The sequence below is a fragment of the Poecilia reticulata genome, chromosome 17 (assembly GCF_904066995.2).
Source record: "Poecilia reticulata chromosome 17, P_reticulata-male-v2, whole genome shotgun sequence".
NCBI classification, from domain to species: Eukaryota; Metazoa; Chordata; class Actinopteri; order Cyprinodontiformes; family Poeciliidae; genus Poecilia; species Poecilia reticulata.
The window spans coordinates 19,938,613-19,952,890 of record NC_088846.1 but is presented as its reverse complement, the minus strand read 5'-3'; the positions used below and the strand labels follow the sequence as shown (position 1 = coordinate 19,952,890).

At 39.4% G+C, this 14,278-nt stretch overlaps 1 protein-coding gene across 3 annotated transcripts in view; it reads right to left on the bottom strand.

Moving 5' to 3' along the window:
* Positions 1-14,278, bottom strand: part of b4galt2 (UDP-Gal:betaGlcNAc beta 1,4- galactosyltransferase, polypeptide 2) — a 178,324-nt gene that overhangs the window by 8,223 nt on the left and 155,823 nt on the right. For all 3 annotated transcript variants that reach the window (XR_014084330.1, XM_081598501.1, XM_081598500.1), the window contains one exon: positions 9,638-9,742. Coding sequence is in view for 2 of the 3 variants with exons in the window: in XM_081598501.1 (XP_081454627.1) it covers positions 9,638-9,742 (105 nt within the window). In the remaining variant the exon portion in view is untranslated. The remainder of the gene's footprint in view (positions 1-9,637; positions 9,743-14,278) is intronic.

The window sequence follows — 14,278 nt, the reverse complement described above, 5'->3', positions numbered from 1 at the left end:
TTGCTCTAAATTGTGTTTAAGTCTGAATGCATGACTATGTTTGTCTGTGTTGCCTAGCGATGGACGGTTCACCTGTCCCGATAAAACCCAACCTCTTGCCAAATCAATGCTGGAGATAGAAAACCTATTTTACAAATATAAATAAAAACTGGTAAATGTGAGTTAAGCACGTAGTGAACATTTTTAAAGACAAAAAAAAAATCTAAGAACATCATCTGTAAAAAGAGCTCAAAGCAAAAGATAAACAGCATAAAAAAGCCAAACAGCAATAACTGAACTTTCCTGATTGCAAAGAACAGAAACCATGCTGACCAACAGGTGGTGCTGTGGTACTGAGATAGTAACTTAATGAGTTGCATTATCTCCTATATCCTGCTTTGGTTTTTCTGAATCATGCTGAACTCTCTTTCCTCATTGGCTGTGATTCAGTAGTTACATCAGAATCTGCTCTGAATTTGGGAATTAAAGCAGGAAAATAAGTCACACACTGTGTCAGATGGTTACAGTTCTTATGCTGAAGCTTGAATTTAGCGAATGAGGCAACCTTCTACATCAAACCCTAGTTCATAACACAAACTTACATGACATGTCTGTTTACAACACCATTGTTTTAAAATGTGTTGTTTTGGTTTTTTTTTTAATGAAAGAGCTGGCGTGTGCAAACATGAGCAGTTCCACATTCACTCTTCAAAAGAGAGCAGTGACTGACTCCAACAAAAGATGTCTCCCTAATGATATGCTTGGACGTACAAGTGGAGTTGACACTTCGGTTCGCCACGGACCGTTGAGTCCACAGATTCCTGTCAGAGCTGACTGCTGAAGCCCTTGCCCTCTTTCAGCTTTGCTTTCCCCTCTTGTTTTTGTATCCCTCAAATTAAATAATAAAAAAAAGCTCCTCTGGCCTGAATGGAGGCTGGAAAATCTTATAAAGCATCTTCCTTTTGAACATCACAACACAATAACATACAAATAGGATTACACTTGTGTTACTAACATTAGGGAGAGACACTTCTGTCCAAAAGGAGGGAGGATTAGGTTAAGTGAGAAGAGGGGATGAAGAGAAAGAGCATCATGTTTCAGCTTAAATGAAGCATGGAGGGTGTAGAGGAAAAAAAAAAAGAAAGGCAGATAAGAGAGATAAATATATATCCAAGAGTGACAGATGGATGGAGATGCACTTTAAATCAAAAAAGGGGGATTAAAGGCAATAAACTTAATTCCTACATGAATATAGAGAATGCCCGAACCATAGCGTCTCACACACATTACTGTAGATTTAACTTCAAGGTTGTGGTTGTTTTATTCTACAAAGTTGGAGGGCGAGCCAAAGGCAGCCCACCTCGTATATCCATTAGCCTGATTTCCACAAGTTCTAATTGGGCTGAGTAAAGCTCTATTTTAATGCTGCTGGGGGTCTCACAGGGAAATGCTTCTTGTTTCAGATCTCAACAATAGAATGTAATGCCAGAAACTAAGGGATATTTTTACCATGTAATTTGTTGCTGCACATATCCTTGTTCTGGAAAAATGATCTTTAAGGAGCAGCTTAACAATAACTCTTTCGCTTGCTTCTTAATGAGGGCAGCCACGGACAGTGTCTAACAGATTAATGTTGCCTTTGAATTTGAAGTGAAACCAAGGAGTAAACACATCCAGGGCATATTTTACCTTATAGTCGTCAGATTAGAAATATTACAACATGTCATGTAGTACTTGCCCCACTTTTAGAGTCCTTTTAATTTCAATAGAACTGATTGGTTTAAGTTTTTGCAGTGTTTATTAGAGTAAAATCCAATAAAAAAAACTGGAGAAAAGCCCATGATTATTCATACACCTTATGGTGTACAACTTAACTTTTCTTGGAAATTTTCCGGAAATAATATTTCACCCATTCAACCTTCATTTTTTTTTTTTTTTTGGCAAATATGTAACTGTGGATATACTTAAGTAATTGGATTTAAAAAGCAGACAAGGACCAAACAAGAAAAAAAACCACATAGTTGACTACTATTTACTAATGCCTTGCTTTCACTGAGTGTTTCCCTCACCTGTTGGATGCTCTCTGGGTAGGCGGGGGTTAAACACACATGCATAATGTTGTGTCATGCTAGTACAACAACAGTCATGATGCCAGTAGTTCCAAGCTAACCAAACTGTACCATTATTCGAGAAGGGAGCAGGAATGATGCAGTACAGGTTGTTCAACTCAACAATTGATATCAAATCACTGAGCTGTTCAGCTCAGTGGAAACGAGGCAATAGTTTATAATGATACTTTCAGTAAAATCAATGGGAATATACACTGCACAAATATATATATAAAAAAGAATCAGAGCTGTTTACAGGATTTGCTCAGATATAAGCAGTCTTCTTTATCCATTATTCCTCTGCTGATTGTTTTTGCAGCATCCTGTGTGCAAGAATAGTGAGTCTCTGCACATGGGGTTTGACTGCCGACCGTTCATACAGTATAGATACATTACACACAGAATTAAATATTTTAGGTGTTTCTTTGAACTTTGTTAATTCATCTAATGAAAAATCCAAATTCTGTTAGTCAGATATTTTGAACACTCCAGGATCAATTAAAAATGTACTTTATTACAGAAATCCTAGCCTACTGAAAAACACGTCCCTGTACTGTTCAGCACACACACTGAAGCGCCATTTTTCCAGGAATCACTGCATCAGAAAAGGAAATGATCAGCTTCTGACTTTGTGTTAAGTAAAGCAGGTTTTGTTACTATGAGGTTTCATCTCAGCAGTATAGCTGGATCCTCATGGCAGTATCAAATAGATTCCCTATGGGGTTCAGGTCCGGTAAGTTTGCTGGCTAATTAAGCACAGTGATAGGATGGTCATTAAAGTAAATATTGGCACTTTAGCAGTTTGGGCAGGTGCCAAGTCCTCCTGGAAAATTAAATCAGCATGCCCTTGGACTTGAGAAAACACAGTGGGGTTAACATCAGGAGATGCAGTAGCTGTGCAACTCACAAATAGCTTAACTCAAGGAATGTGACAGCTGTAGCCCAAGTCTTGGATAAATCTTTGCAGTGGCTCTTGAAGTACTTAAACCTTTCAGATCGTCTTTTTGTTCTGTGATCTAGATGTGTTTATTACTCCTGAAAAATCCTGACACGAAATGGGGGGGTTGAAATGAACCCTGCAAAATTACACCTTTGTTCCACCGTTTCAGCTAGAAATGAACCCATAGCCTCTACGAACTAGATGCACAGTGTGAAGAACATTGTATTATTGATTCCATATTTTCAGGAATATTAGCTGAAAGCACACAGGGCTCTGAATTCAGTCGCTTTGTATGATGTGCAAGGGGCAACTGACTCTAACCACAGTTCACATTCTTGTGAACATCCCACAAACTCTAGAAAGGACTTTGCTTCAACATCCCCTCAAAGCTCTAACTGTCACCGCCGTTTGTGTACTTTTTCAATAATGTGTCTGGATACAGCACTTCTTTATGAATTACCTCTCTGTGCTTATCCTCCTTGTATCGGTGGTTGTTTGCTGAACAAAGTCAACGGTCCTCCGCATGATTGTGTAACATGGTCAGATTTTTATTATTTTTTTTATTATACAAAATAAATGTAAACTTATTTTCAGCTTTAAAGTATATTACACTTTTTTGAGATGCATAATTTTGTGAGCCATTCTCATAAAAAAATAACAAATAAATAAAATAAAACAGAAAATATATCACCGAGTCCAACAAATCTACAAGTTTCACTTTTTGATTTAAATTACTGAAACAAATTGTCTTCTTAAGGACATTCTAATTTTTTGGAATCCACCTGCTAATGTAAAAAATATTCATCAGTGCTCAATAAAAATCGTCCACAATTAGTTGGGATTAGCCTTGAAGGGGAATATTTTAATTGGGGTTGTGGTCGGCCCAGCTGCAACAAGGAAAACAGTATTGGGCCAAATGTTTTGTTCTATTTTTTCTATTGTAAATAGAAATAGGTGTAAATAAGAGGGTTCACCTAATGTGCAGTTTATGCTTACTTCATTTTTCCTAGAAGGCAATTGTGTACAGGCATACATTTAAACTCATACATAAATTCAAATGCATACACCAACATACATTTCAGCCGCACTGTACCGGGATGATAACATATGAACTGAATATTGGACAATGTTTCCCTGCATCTCATTCAATTGTAATGCATGAGGCGAAGTTTGCCAGACGGCGTGTGTGTGTGTGTGTGTGCGCGTGTGCGGGGGTGTGTATGTGTGTGTATGCGTGCGTGTGTTAACACATGCTCCAGGCTGGTGATGAATGTCCCTCTTTCTTACCAATATCTCATTGCTATGCCTAACCAGAATCTCTGAGCGAGCTGAGAGAAAGGAGTCTTGTGTGAAAGATTGTGCACATTCAACTGAATGTGCAGTCATAGGTGCGTGCGAGATAGCAAACATCCATCTGGCAGTAGGCATAAAAGTATTCCTCTGTAAAAATTAGACATTACCCAGGTAGCCCAGATAACGTGTCTTAGAAGACTTTATAATTATTCTGAAGTGTAAAGAGGAAACCAAAAACTGGACCTGGAGACAAAGAAACAGAAAGTCAAGCTGAATTTATCAGCGAAGGGGGCATTTTTTCATAGAGGACATGTTAAATGAACAAGCATAAAATACAACATGACATTTCCTGTGAGGAATGCAGCTGCTGTTAACACACCTGTGCAGTTCCTGTCAATGTGTCAAAATGTTTGGTGTGGGAAAAAGAACTGTAGTGATGCAAACCTCTTCAAGGACAATCTGAGCTGTTCTCCACTCCTTTTAAAGAAAAAAAGGAAATACTTTTCTTTTATTCAGCAAACAACCAAGCAGGTTTGTTATTGCTGTCAATGCGTTCAGGAAATAAAACTCACATAAAGGCCGTCACGCCAAATGCAAGCGTTGAATAAAATTCATAGTTTTAAACAGGTAAATGTGTCCTTTTTATGCTATTTGAAGCTTTAAAAAGTGGTAACTTATTTTGTATCTCGAGAAAGAAATTTAACATTCCAAGTAAACCTGACAAAAGTATCAGACTTATTCTAGCCATACGCTCTCGCTTTTACTTTTCAATTTGAAGTGGCTTTGTCTTCTGATTTTCTTTCTAACAGAAAGCCCTCCAGATCCAGCAATTGTGGTAATTTTGCCTCTTTCCTGAACAAAGATGCATATAGAGGTGTTGCTTCCATTAACTTTATGTACTTATTTATTTTAATTTTCCCATAGAATAGACTTATGTTCAGCTATGCGCCTCCATGGGAGCCATTAACTGAGGTACTGATGTTGTTAACTACGTTTACTCTGTTCTTATTTCCCATAGAAAACAGCCCTGGTCATGTACCTCTGGATTTAGCAATGTCTCTTTCCTAGATCAAGCCACTGACTGAGCTATTGCTGATTTTAATTCTATTACCTCTATTTCATTTTTTTTTATTTCATAAAATGTACATCTGCTGATGAATTCATGTAATTTTTTTGCCTTTGCTTTTCAGTGGGGGCTTTAATACAATGATTCTGCCGGGGTGAACTAGGGTGCACATTGTGCTAGACAAGTTATTGCTGATATAGGAACTGAAGAAGCTTTATACAGCTTCTTTGCATCTTCACAAAATGGAAGAAGTGCTAAAAAAAAACCACTGTACGAAGGTATTGCTGTGCACCAAAGACGGATCATGACACCTTTGGTATCTGATTAAAAACTTATGATTTGTTACCATATTAATGTTTTTAAGGTGTATATTAGACAACTGTGTCTAAAACTTCGGTTAATTTGATAGATTAAATGTACTGCAGTGTCAGAAATGCTTACCAAGCTGCATTATAATAAATATCTTGTTTCCCATAGAAGAAATGTTGTGCTCAAAAGGAGAAAATAAATGAGAAAGCCTTTCATTTAAAAAAACAAAACAAAAAAACTGCCTGAATGCAGTCCTGAGTCGGCTATTTTTCACCTTTGCTGCCTTTGACCATCTTGACCTGCCACAATTTATTAAAGTCCAAGCCCACTTCTTTGTAAAAGCTCACTTTAACCTGAAAGACATAAGTGTCCAGAACGGCTTTAAAAAATGAAGTTTATGGCAACTTATAGAAGTCTATTTTCTGCCCGTCGCCTCGGTGATGAATAATGTATCCACCCCAAATAAAAAGTGTCCCTCTTGGTGTCACCTCTTATAGAGGAAGTCTGGTCTATGGACCAGAAAGAAATCAACCAGCAAGACGGGGAGGAAAATGAGAACTGAGTATCAATCAGAAACGCACGCACACAACATGCACATTCACACGCATGCAAACACAGACACACACTTTCATTCTGTCTAGTGGCTGATTTATTGATTTTGATGAAAGCAACTAGACCACTCTGACCTAGCCGGCTTCCATCTCTATTGGTGTCATTTCAGTAGGCAATTACTGGGGGGAACGTTGAACCTTTCCATCTCTCTGACATACACAAACACAGAGGCACGCACGCATACAAAACAATGAAGAGTGATACACAGCACAAGCCTGGTTATTTTAAACATTTTCACTTTCAAGCTATTGCGGCAAATTTACAGTATAGATTGTTCGTTTTTAAAGCTGAAGCACATTGAGATGGATGTCTCAGGAAAAACTATTTTCTCTATGTTCTTGTCAGCTAAAGCCATAAAATGTTGTGGGTGAACTTTCACTTTCCCCTCATTTTCACTAAAATGGGTATATTATTTATTTCCATATTTTCAGAAATTATGTGATAAAGTACTTAATAATATCAGTGTATTGTTAATGGATCTCTTAGAAGTGCAATGACTAAACTGTAAGAGGACAAGATGGAAATTGGCTTAACAACCAAGAAAAATCACTAAAAACTTAAAAAGGAATGAATAATTATTATGTCTAAAACAGACTATGCAATCGGAGACCGGCTGAGCAGATCGGTAAAGTACACCTGAGGCTCCTGACAAGCATTGGAAGTTTAAAAAGGATGCAGAGAACAAGTGGAGATGGTAAGACTGGTCTGTTAAGATGTCTTTTTTTTCTGCATGTTGGCAGAAAACATTTTCACCTGTTTGACTTCTGCATTTTTCAGTCAGAGAGGTGTTCTCTGACTTTATAATTTGTAAAATGTTCTCAACATTTGACGGCAAAATTCATGATGAATGAACAACAGTAACTTCTATTTTTTCCCCCCTTTAACTTGAACAGAATTAGTCACTGGGAAGCATAAAAGCAAAAAATGATTTATGTTTTTTTATTTTTATTTCTCACACAAAAAGATGGATTTGTATTTTGTATTCAACCTCCTGATCAATCATTTGTTGAGCCATGTTTTGCTGCAGAGCGACTGCATATCTTTTAGGCTAAATTTCTACCAGATTTACACATTTGGAGACTGGGATGTTGGCTGGAGAAGTGCATCTGATTTCCAAGTATTGCTACAGATTCTCAATTGGATTCATCTCAAGTCTATCAAAGGGTTAGGGTTATATCATCCCATGGTATCTCTAGTGGCATGGTTAGCGTTTTTGTCCTACTGGGAGGTGAACCTTCACTCAGGTTTCACATTTTATTTGCAGCCTTTGTCAGTTTTTCTCAGTTTTTAGTTCTGTCCATTTTGCCATTAGTCAGTGCTGACCAGCTTACCTGCCTCCTTGCCAGAGAACTCTTGATTGGATATGTTTAAGGAAATAAACAACTCCAAACTTGTCATTTCCAACATGAATACAAGATCCAAAAACTTGGACTATTTCTCTTATATAAAATGCGAAGCACAATAACATTAGATAGAGCAGAACTTTTGATCTTCTCTTCTTTTTTTGCTAAGCTGACAGTTTTATTTTATTTTCTCCTCTAATGTCTCTCTTGTTAAAAGAACATAATTGAAAATAAAAAAAAAAGTAATATCGTATCAGCGGCCAGATTCAGAGGCTATATGCAAAATTCAAATCAAGTAGCCACAATTTGTTTGGCTGCAGTAAACAGTCAATATGCTTTCACTCATGACTCTTGTTCCCAGCAGTTGTTAATCTTCTTAAAAACCAATTTAGCAGCAACGACTAAAGCAGAACTCACTGCGGACTACGGTCCGGGAGCAAAGAAGTGTCTAAATGTTGTGACATAATCACGCCACTGGAGATCAAACTGAAATAATATTGGGGGCGGGAGGGGGGGGGCAGTTTCACTACATATTTATTCAAACCAAGCCAGAGCAGCTATCGATTTTGGTGCTGAGAGGCTTCATTGGCCGGCCTATCCAGGCATGAAAACGGAGGCTCTTAGAGGAGAATAAACAGTGATAATCCGCATTTAAGCAGCTTAATGTGAGGTGCTATACTCCTGGTGATTAATGTGTCTAGAAGGGCTCATCTCTGCATACTGGTTCTCGTTCATCAAAGCATAAAATAGCACATTTATGAGGGAGGTATTTTTGCACGTTTTGTCTGAAAAAGCAATTCAGATCAGAGTAGCGCAAAGAGCAGCATTAAAACCCTAGGGCTGTATGCATGAAAAGCAATTTTTGGTTTATTAAAAAAGCCTTTTTTTTTTCCTTTGGTGTTTTAACATGTTTTCTTGTCTTTTTGTGACCGTAACACCCAAACCGTGGGGTGCAGGAAATTGCATTGGTTCATATTTTGCTTTATAATCTGACAGATTTACACACAAAGTCCTGATATAATGTTGCACCTGAATGTTATGACCTGCTTACATTGCAAGAACCTGCCTATTCAGCAGCATATTCACTAAACATTAAATTATAGTACTGTAGCATGTGTGACATATATTTCCCTTATTTACAATGTTTTACAAAAGGATTCAAACCCTTCAAACTTTTTTTTTTTTTTTAGTTTTTAAAAATGTTAACATTTTAGCCATGAACTTAAATCTATTTTATTGGGATTTTATGAGCCAAGTCAACAGAAAGTAGAGCATGATTATAGAGAGGAAAAATTGTATTCGTTTTGTAACATGTTTATGTCGTTCTCCTCCTGGAAGATACAGCTTGCAGAAAGTTAAAACAAAATGCTATAAAAGCCAAACGACTTTTAACACTGTTAAACAAAATAAAATTAGAATTAGGCAAGATAAGACTGCAAACTTCAATTAGACAGCTTCTTTCTCCAAACTCCCAAGATCCATGAAGTCAGCAAGCTGAATTAGCCAAATACTGGACTTAAAGATCCGACAGCAATGCAGTCTTTAAAGATATACTTTAACACCTCTGTGTTAAAGTGTCAAAGGGAGACTTTTTTTTTTCTTTCACTTGTAGTTTCTTTGCAGGACCTGCTCTGTGAACAAACAGCAGGAGCGCTGGACTAACAGCAGGCAGCTCCCAGGTGTGAATTGGAAATCAGAAGCTGTGGAAAATAAAGAGCAAGAGTTCTCGTTTAACCACAGCGGATGAAATGCGGTGTCTCTACCGCTGAAGCTGACAAACGTGGTTCTGATGTTTCCAACTCAGATTGCAAAGCACTTTCTCAAGGTGTGCTTCTTACAGTTTTTCAGGGAGTCATATGTTTGTAACCCTTAAAACAAGAAATCCAAAACCTAACAGAAATAACTGAAAAGTTTTTGTATGAAACAAAAGCAGCAAGATCGATTCAAATGTAAAGATGGGGATTGACTTCAGACAGTGATGCAGTACCTCTGTGGGTTTGGCTCGTTGTGTTTGTCCCTCTCATGCTTAATCATTCTGTAGCGGCCGATGCGGACGTCTGGCCTGGACACCTTCATCCCGTTGAGAGTGATCCTGCAACACATACAGATGGAGTATCCATTAGAGGATGGAGAGAGAACGAAAACACAGAGACCGAGGGAAAAAAGGGTAGACTGCAAGAGAAAAAAAACTGAGAAAAATCCCAACTTCAATCTGAGATGGTTTACATTGCCGTTTTATTTTTGTTCTCTTCTACTGAATCCCAAACATTCATGGAAAATCTTAATGAGTCAATCAAATTAATTGGCACCTCTGCCAGATGTGTAAAACACCTTTTATTAGGGCACAAAAAAAAAAAAATAGAGAAAAATGTCACTTTTAATTTTTAGTACATTTATTCAGAAAATCCAAAAGATTTTATTTTTTGAAAAAACAAAAAACAAAACCAAAAAAAAAAAAAAAAACATTTGTGACTATAAGACTGTTCACAATTTGTTTTTAGCAAAGCTCCTCTAGTCCTGGCTTCTCCCTACTGGTTTTTGTTGCAGACACCGCAGGTTTTATGTCGGGTTTAGTGCTGGGGCTAGTGACCGTCATGGCAGAAGATTGATTTGATATCTTGTGAACCATTTTTGTATCAATCTGGTCTTATTGCTGGATCTTTAGCCTGCTTACAGAACGAGTGTGTCATTTTCTGGCAGAAACCACAAAATTTTTATTCAAAATGTCCCATTTCAAATAAATAATTGTGCTATGCCTTCTGAGAACGTTCCCAGGGACTGTAGAAGAAAAAAAGGCCTAGAGCGTGACACAAACTGTTTATCATACAAAAAAGGTATTTTCTTAGCCAAGGGTGTTCTCACACTGGATAATCAAGTAGACTTGGTTCGACTGGGGACTGAAAACTTTTGGACTGGTCTACGACCTGCTCAGTATTCACATATGCATTCAAACCACACCAGAGTTCACTTTGACCAGGTATTTAAATGGACCAGAGTTTGCTTTCTTGGTCTGCATCAGAGTTCGATTGCACATTCACATCTTCCCATGTGAACCAGACTTCTGACCAAGCCAACCAGAGTTTGATTTATTCACTGAAACTCAATACAATAGAGAGTGAAAAGCTTGAATTATAATGTAATATTTCAGGTGGTCAAAAAGCTACTCAATGGCAGGGCCCCGGGGGGTGGATGAGATCCGTCCGGAGTTTCTTAAGGCTCTGGATGTTGTAGGGTTGTGTTGGCTCAGGCGACTCTGCAATATCGCATGGACATCAGGGGCAGTTCCCCTGGATTGGCAGACTGGGGTGGTGGTCCCCCTGTTCAAAAAGGGGGACCGGAGGGTGTGCTCCAATTACAAGGGGGGTCACACTCTTAAGTCTCCCTGGTAAGGTCTATTCAGGTGTCCTGGAGTAGGGTCCGTTGGATAGTCGAACCTCGGATTCAGGAAGAGCAGTGTGCTTTTCGTCCTGGCCGTGCAACACTGGACCAGCTCTACACCCTCAGGAGGGTCCTGGAGGGTGCATGGGAGTTCACCCAACCAGTCTACATGTGTTTTGTGGACTTGGAGAAGGCGTTCGACCGTGTACCTCGGGGGGCCGTGTGGTGGGTTCTCCGGGAGTATGGGGTACCAGGCCCTTTTATACGGGCTGTCAGGTCCCTGTATGACCGGTGTCAGAGTCTGGTCCGCATTGCCGGCAGTAAGTCGGGCTCATTTCCAGTGAGAGTTGGACTCCGCCAAGGCTGCCCTTTGTCACAGATTCTGTTCATTACTTTCATGGACAGAATTTCTAGGCGCAGCCGAGGTGTTGAGGGGATCTGTTCAGGTGGCCTTACGATCGCATCTCTGCTTTTTGCGGATGATGTGGTCCTGTTGGCTTCATCAGATCGTGATATGCGGCTCTCGCTGGAGTGGTTCGCGGCCGAGTGTGAAGCGGCCGGGATGAGGCTCAGTGCCTCCAAATCCGAGGCCATGGTCTTGAGCCGGAAAAGGCCTTCTCCGGGTCAGGGGGGTCGTCCTGCCTCAAGTGGAGGAATTTAAGTATCTGGGGATCTTGTTCACGAATGAGGGAAGAAGGGAGCGGGAGATCGACAGGCGGATTGGGGCAGCGTCTGCCGTGAAGCGGGCGCTGTACCGGTCCGTCGTGGTGAAGAGAGAGCAGAGTCAAAAAGCGAAGCTCTCGATTTACCGGTCGATCTACGTTCCCACCCTCATCTATGGTCATGAGATTTGGGTCATGACCGAAAGAACGAGATCACGGATACAAGTGGCCAAAATGGGTTTTCTCCATAGGGTGGCTGGGCTCTCCCTTAGAGATAGGGTGAGCAGCTTGGTCATCCAGGAGGGACTCGGAGTAGAGCCGCTGCTCCTCCGCGTTGAGAGGAGCCAGTTGAGGTGGCTCGGGCATCTGGTCAGGATGCCTGCTGGACGCCTCCCTGGTGAGGTGTTCCGGGCACGTCCCACCGGGAGGAGGCCTCGGGGAAGACCCAGGACATGCTGGAAGGACTATGTCTCTCGGCTGGCCTGGGAACGCCTTGGGGTTCCCCTGGAGGAGCTGGAAGAAGTGGCTGGGGAGAGGGAAGTCTGGGCCTCCCTTCTGAAGCTGCTGCCCCCGCGACCCGACCCCGGATGAAGCGGAAGAAAATGGATGGATGGATGGATGGATGGATGGATGGATGGATGGATGGATGGATGGATGGATGGATGGATGGATGGATGGATGGATGGATGGATGGATGGATGGATGGATGGATGGATGGATGGATATTTCAACTTATTTCAAAATTTATTACCAACTGAACCCTCCAGTGTTGACTTTTTATTTAAAATTTTTTTAAGAAAAACTTTGGAGAGCTGCTTCTGTATGCGAGGGAGTAACACTTTTTTATTTTACTGTGTTTCTTAGTTCGAAATTGATCTATATTTGGAGACTGAGTATCATTATAATACTGCAAAGATCTGACACAAGGGCAAAGTAATGCCTAATGCAGCAAGAAATGGTGCATAGACAACTATAATGACAGATCTGCTCCACATAGCGCCTGACTTAAACCCTGGGTTTCATGGAGACGTTGATATTCATATATCCAGAGGCTGAACACGTATGCAGAGCTCTGGTTCATGCATTCAGTGAGTTTAAAAAAAGCATTCAAGCTGGATATTACCAGTCAGCAGCTGCAAACACACTAAGCAATCAAAGATAGAACTCTCTCTTAGCTCTAGTCTTTAAAAAAGACTAAATGTCTAAAGATTGTTTCTCTCTTTATAATCTGCCCCTTTTTCTAACCTTTTCTTTTTTGTCTTCTGTATTTCTGCTCAAATAATTACAACATAATTTCAAATGTTTGTACAACACACAGGTCTGCAAGAAATCTATTGATGTTTACAGGTTGAGGAAGATTGATTTTATCCAGAACAGGGGCAGAATTTTGGGGACCCTCGCCGTCTTGTTTCAGTGTTACGTGGCTGTGAAATTTTTTTTTTTTTTATCTCGTGTTAAACATGTAAAGAAACTGGTTCCCGTCTGCATTGATGAGTAGTCCCACGGTAGCATATTGTGAAATGTGAAACAACATGTTTCTGACACAATAATGACAGACACAAACAGCAAACACTGCAAAAAGACAACAGATTTATGCTTAATTAAAACCAAAAGTTCACCAACTGCAAATTTCCTGTGCGTAAGCAGATGAGCAGTATTTCAAAATAGCTTATGTTTTGTAAACAATAATTAATTGTTTACAAAATTGTTTATATTAATTGAGATGCGCGTTTTTAGATTTTTACTGTTGTGTTGAATGTCTGTTTTATAATATATTCATCACCAATGACAAAAAAAAAAGTAAAACATTTTCACTTTTCTGAAAAATTCACCAACTGCACAAGTGGTATGAGTAAGTAGTATTTCAAAAAATCTGAAGAAATCTTATCTTGTTGTTAATCTGTTGCTAAGAGACGAGCATGTTTTCTGGTAACCAAGTGCCACAAAGTAAACATGTGATTTTTACTTTTGCAAAAGTAAAAATTAGAAGGCAGTGTACTAACATTAGCACAAAAATAGCTACTGCCCACATTAGCAGTAGTCTTTTCCCTAAAATAAGCTTTTTAGCTATTTTGTTTATTTACTAGCCATGTTTAGCACACTGAATGGAGGAAGTCAATGTAAGACAACATGCTAGTTATAGCTCACATGCCACTGGCAGCATTTAGGTCAACATTAGCATTTTGGGTAATTTTAGCTTATGCACTAATTTTAACATACTGAATGGAGTAAGTCCATGTTATTCAACATACTTGTGACTCTCCACATGCTACTGAGTACATTGCAGCTTACTTTAGCATGGATGCTAATTTTTAGCATCAGAATGGTGGGTTCAGATATCTTCAGAAATTTTCTAATTTATGTTATTATGGGGTCATTGCTGTAGTATTTGAGTCACAGCTGTTGATTCTGTTGCAGTGGGATACATGGGTGGTGTATAACACTAACTTCGCTATTAAGGTTTTTCTTCATTTCTCTTTACATGTTCATTCTTTTTCTATAAGCAAATTTTTTACTTACTGTTTTTCCATTCAGTTTTGCCTCTATGCTTTTATCATCACTTGTTTATTTTCACCCTCCGTCTCCTC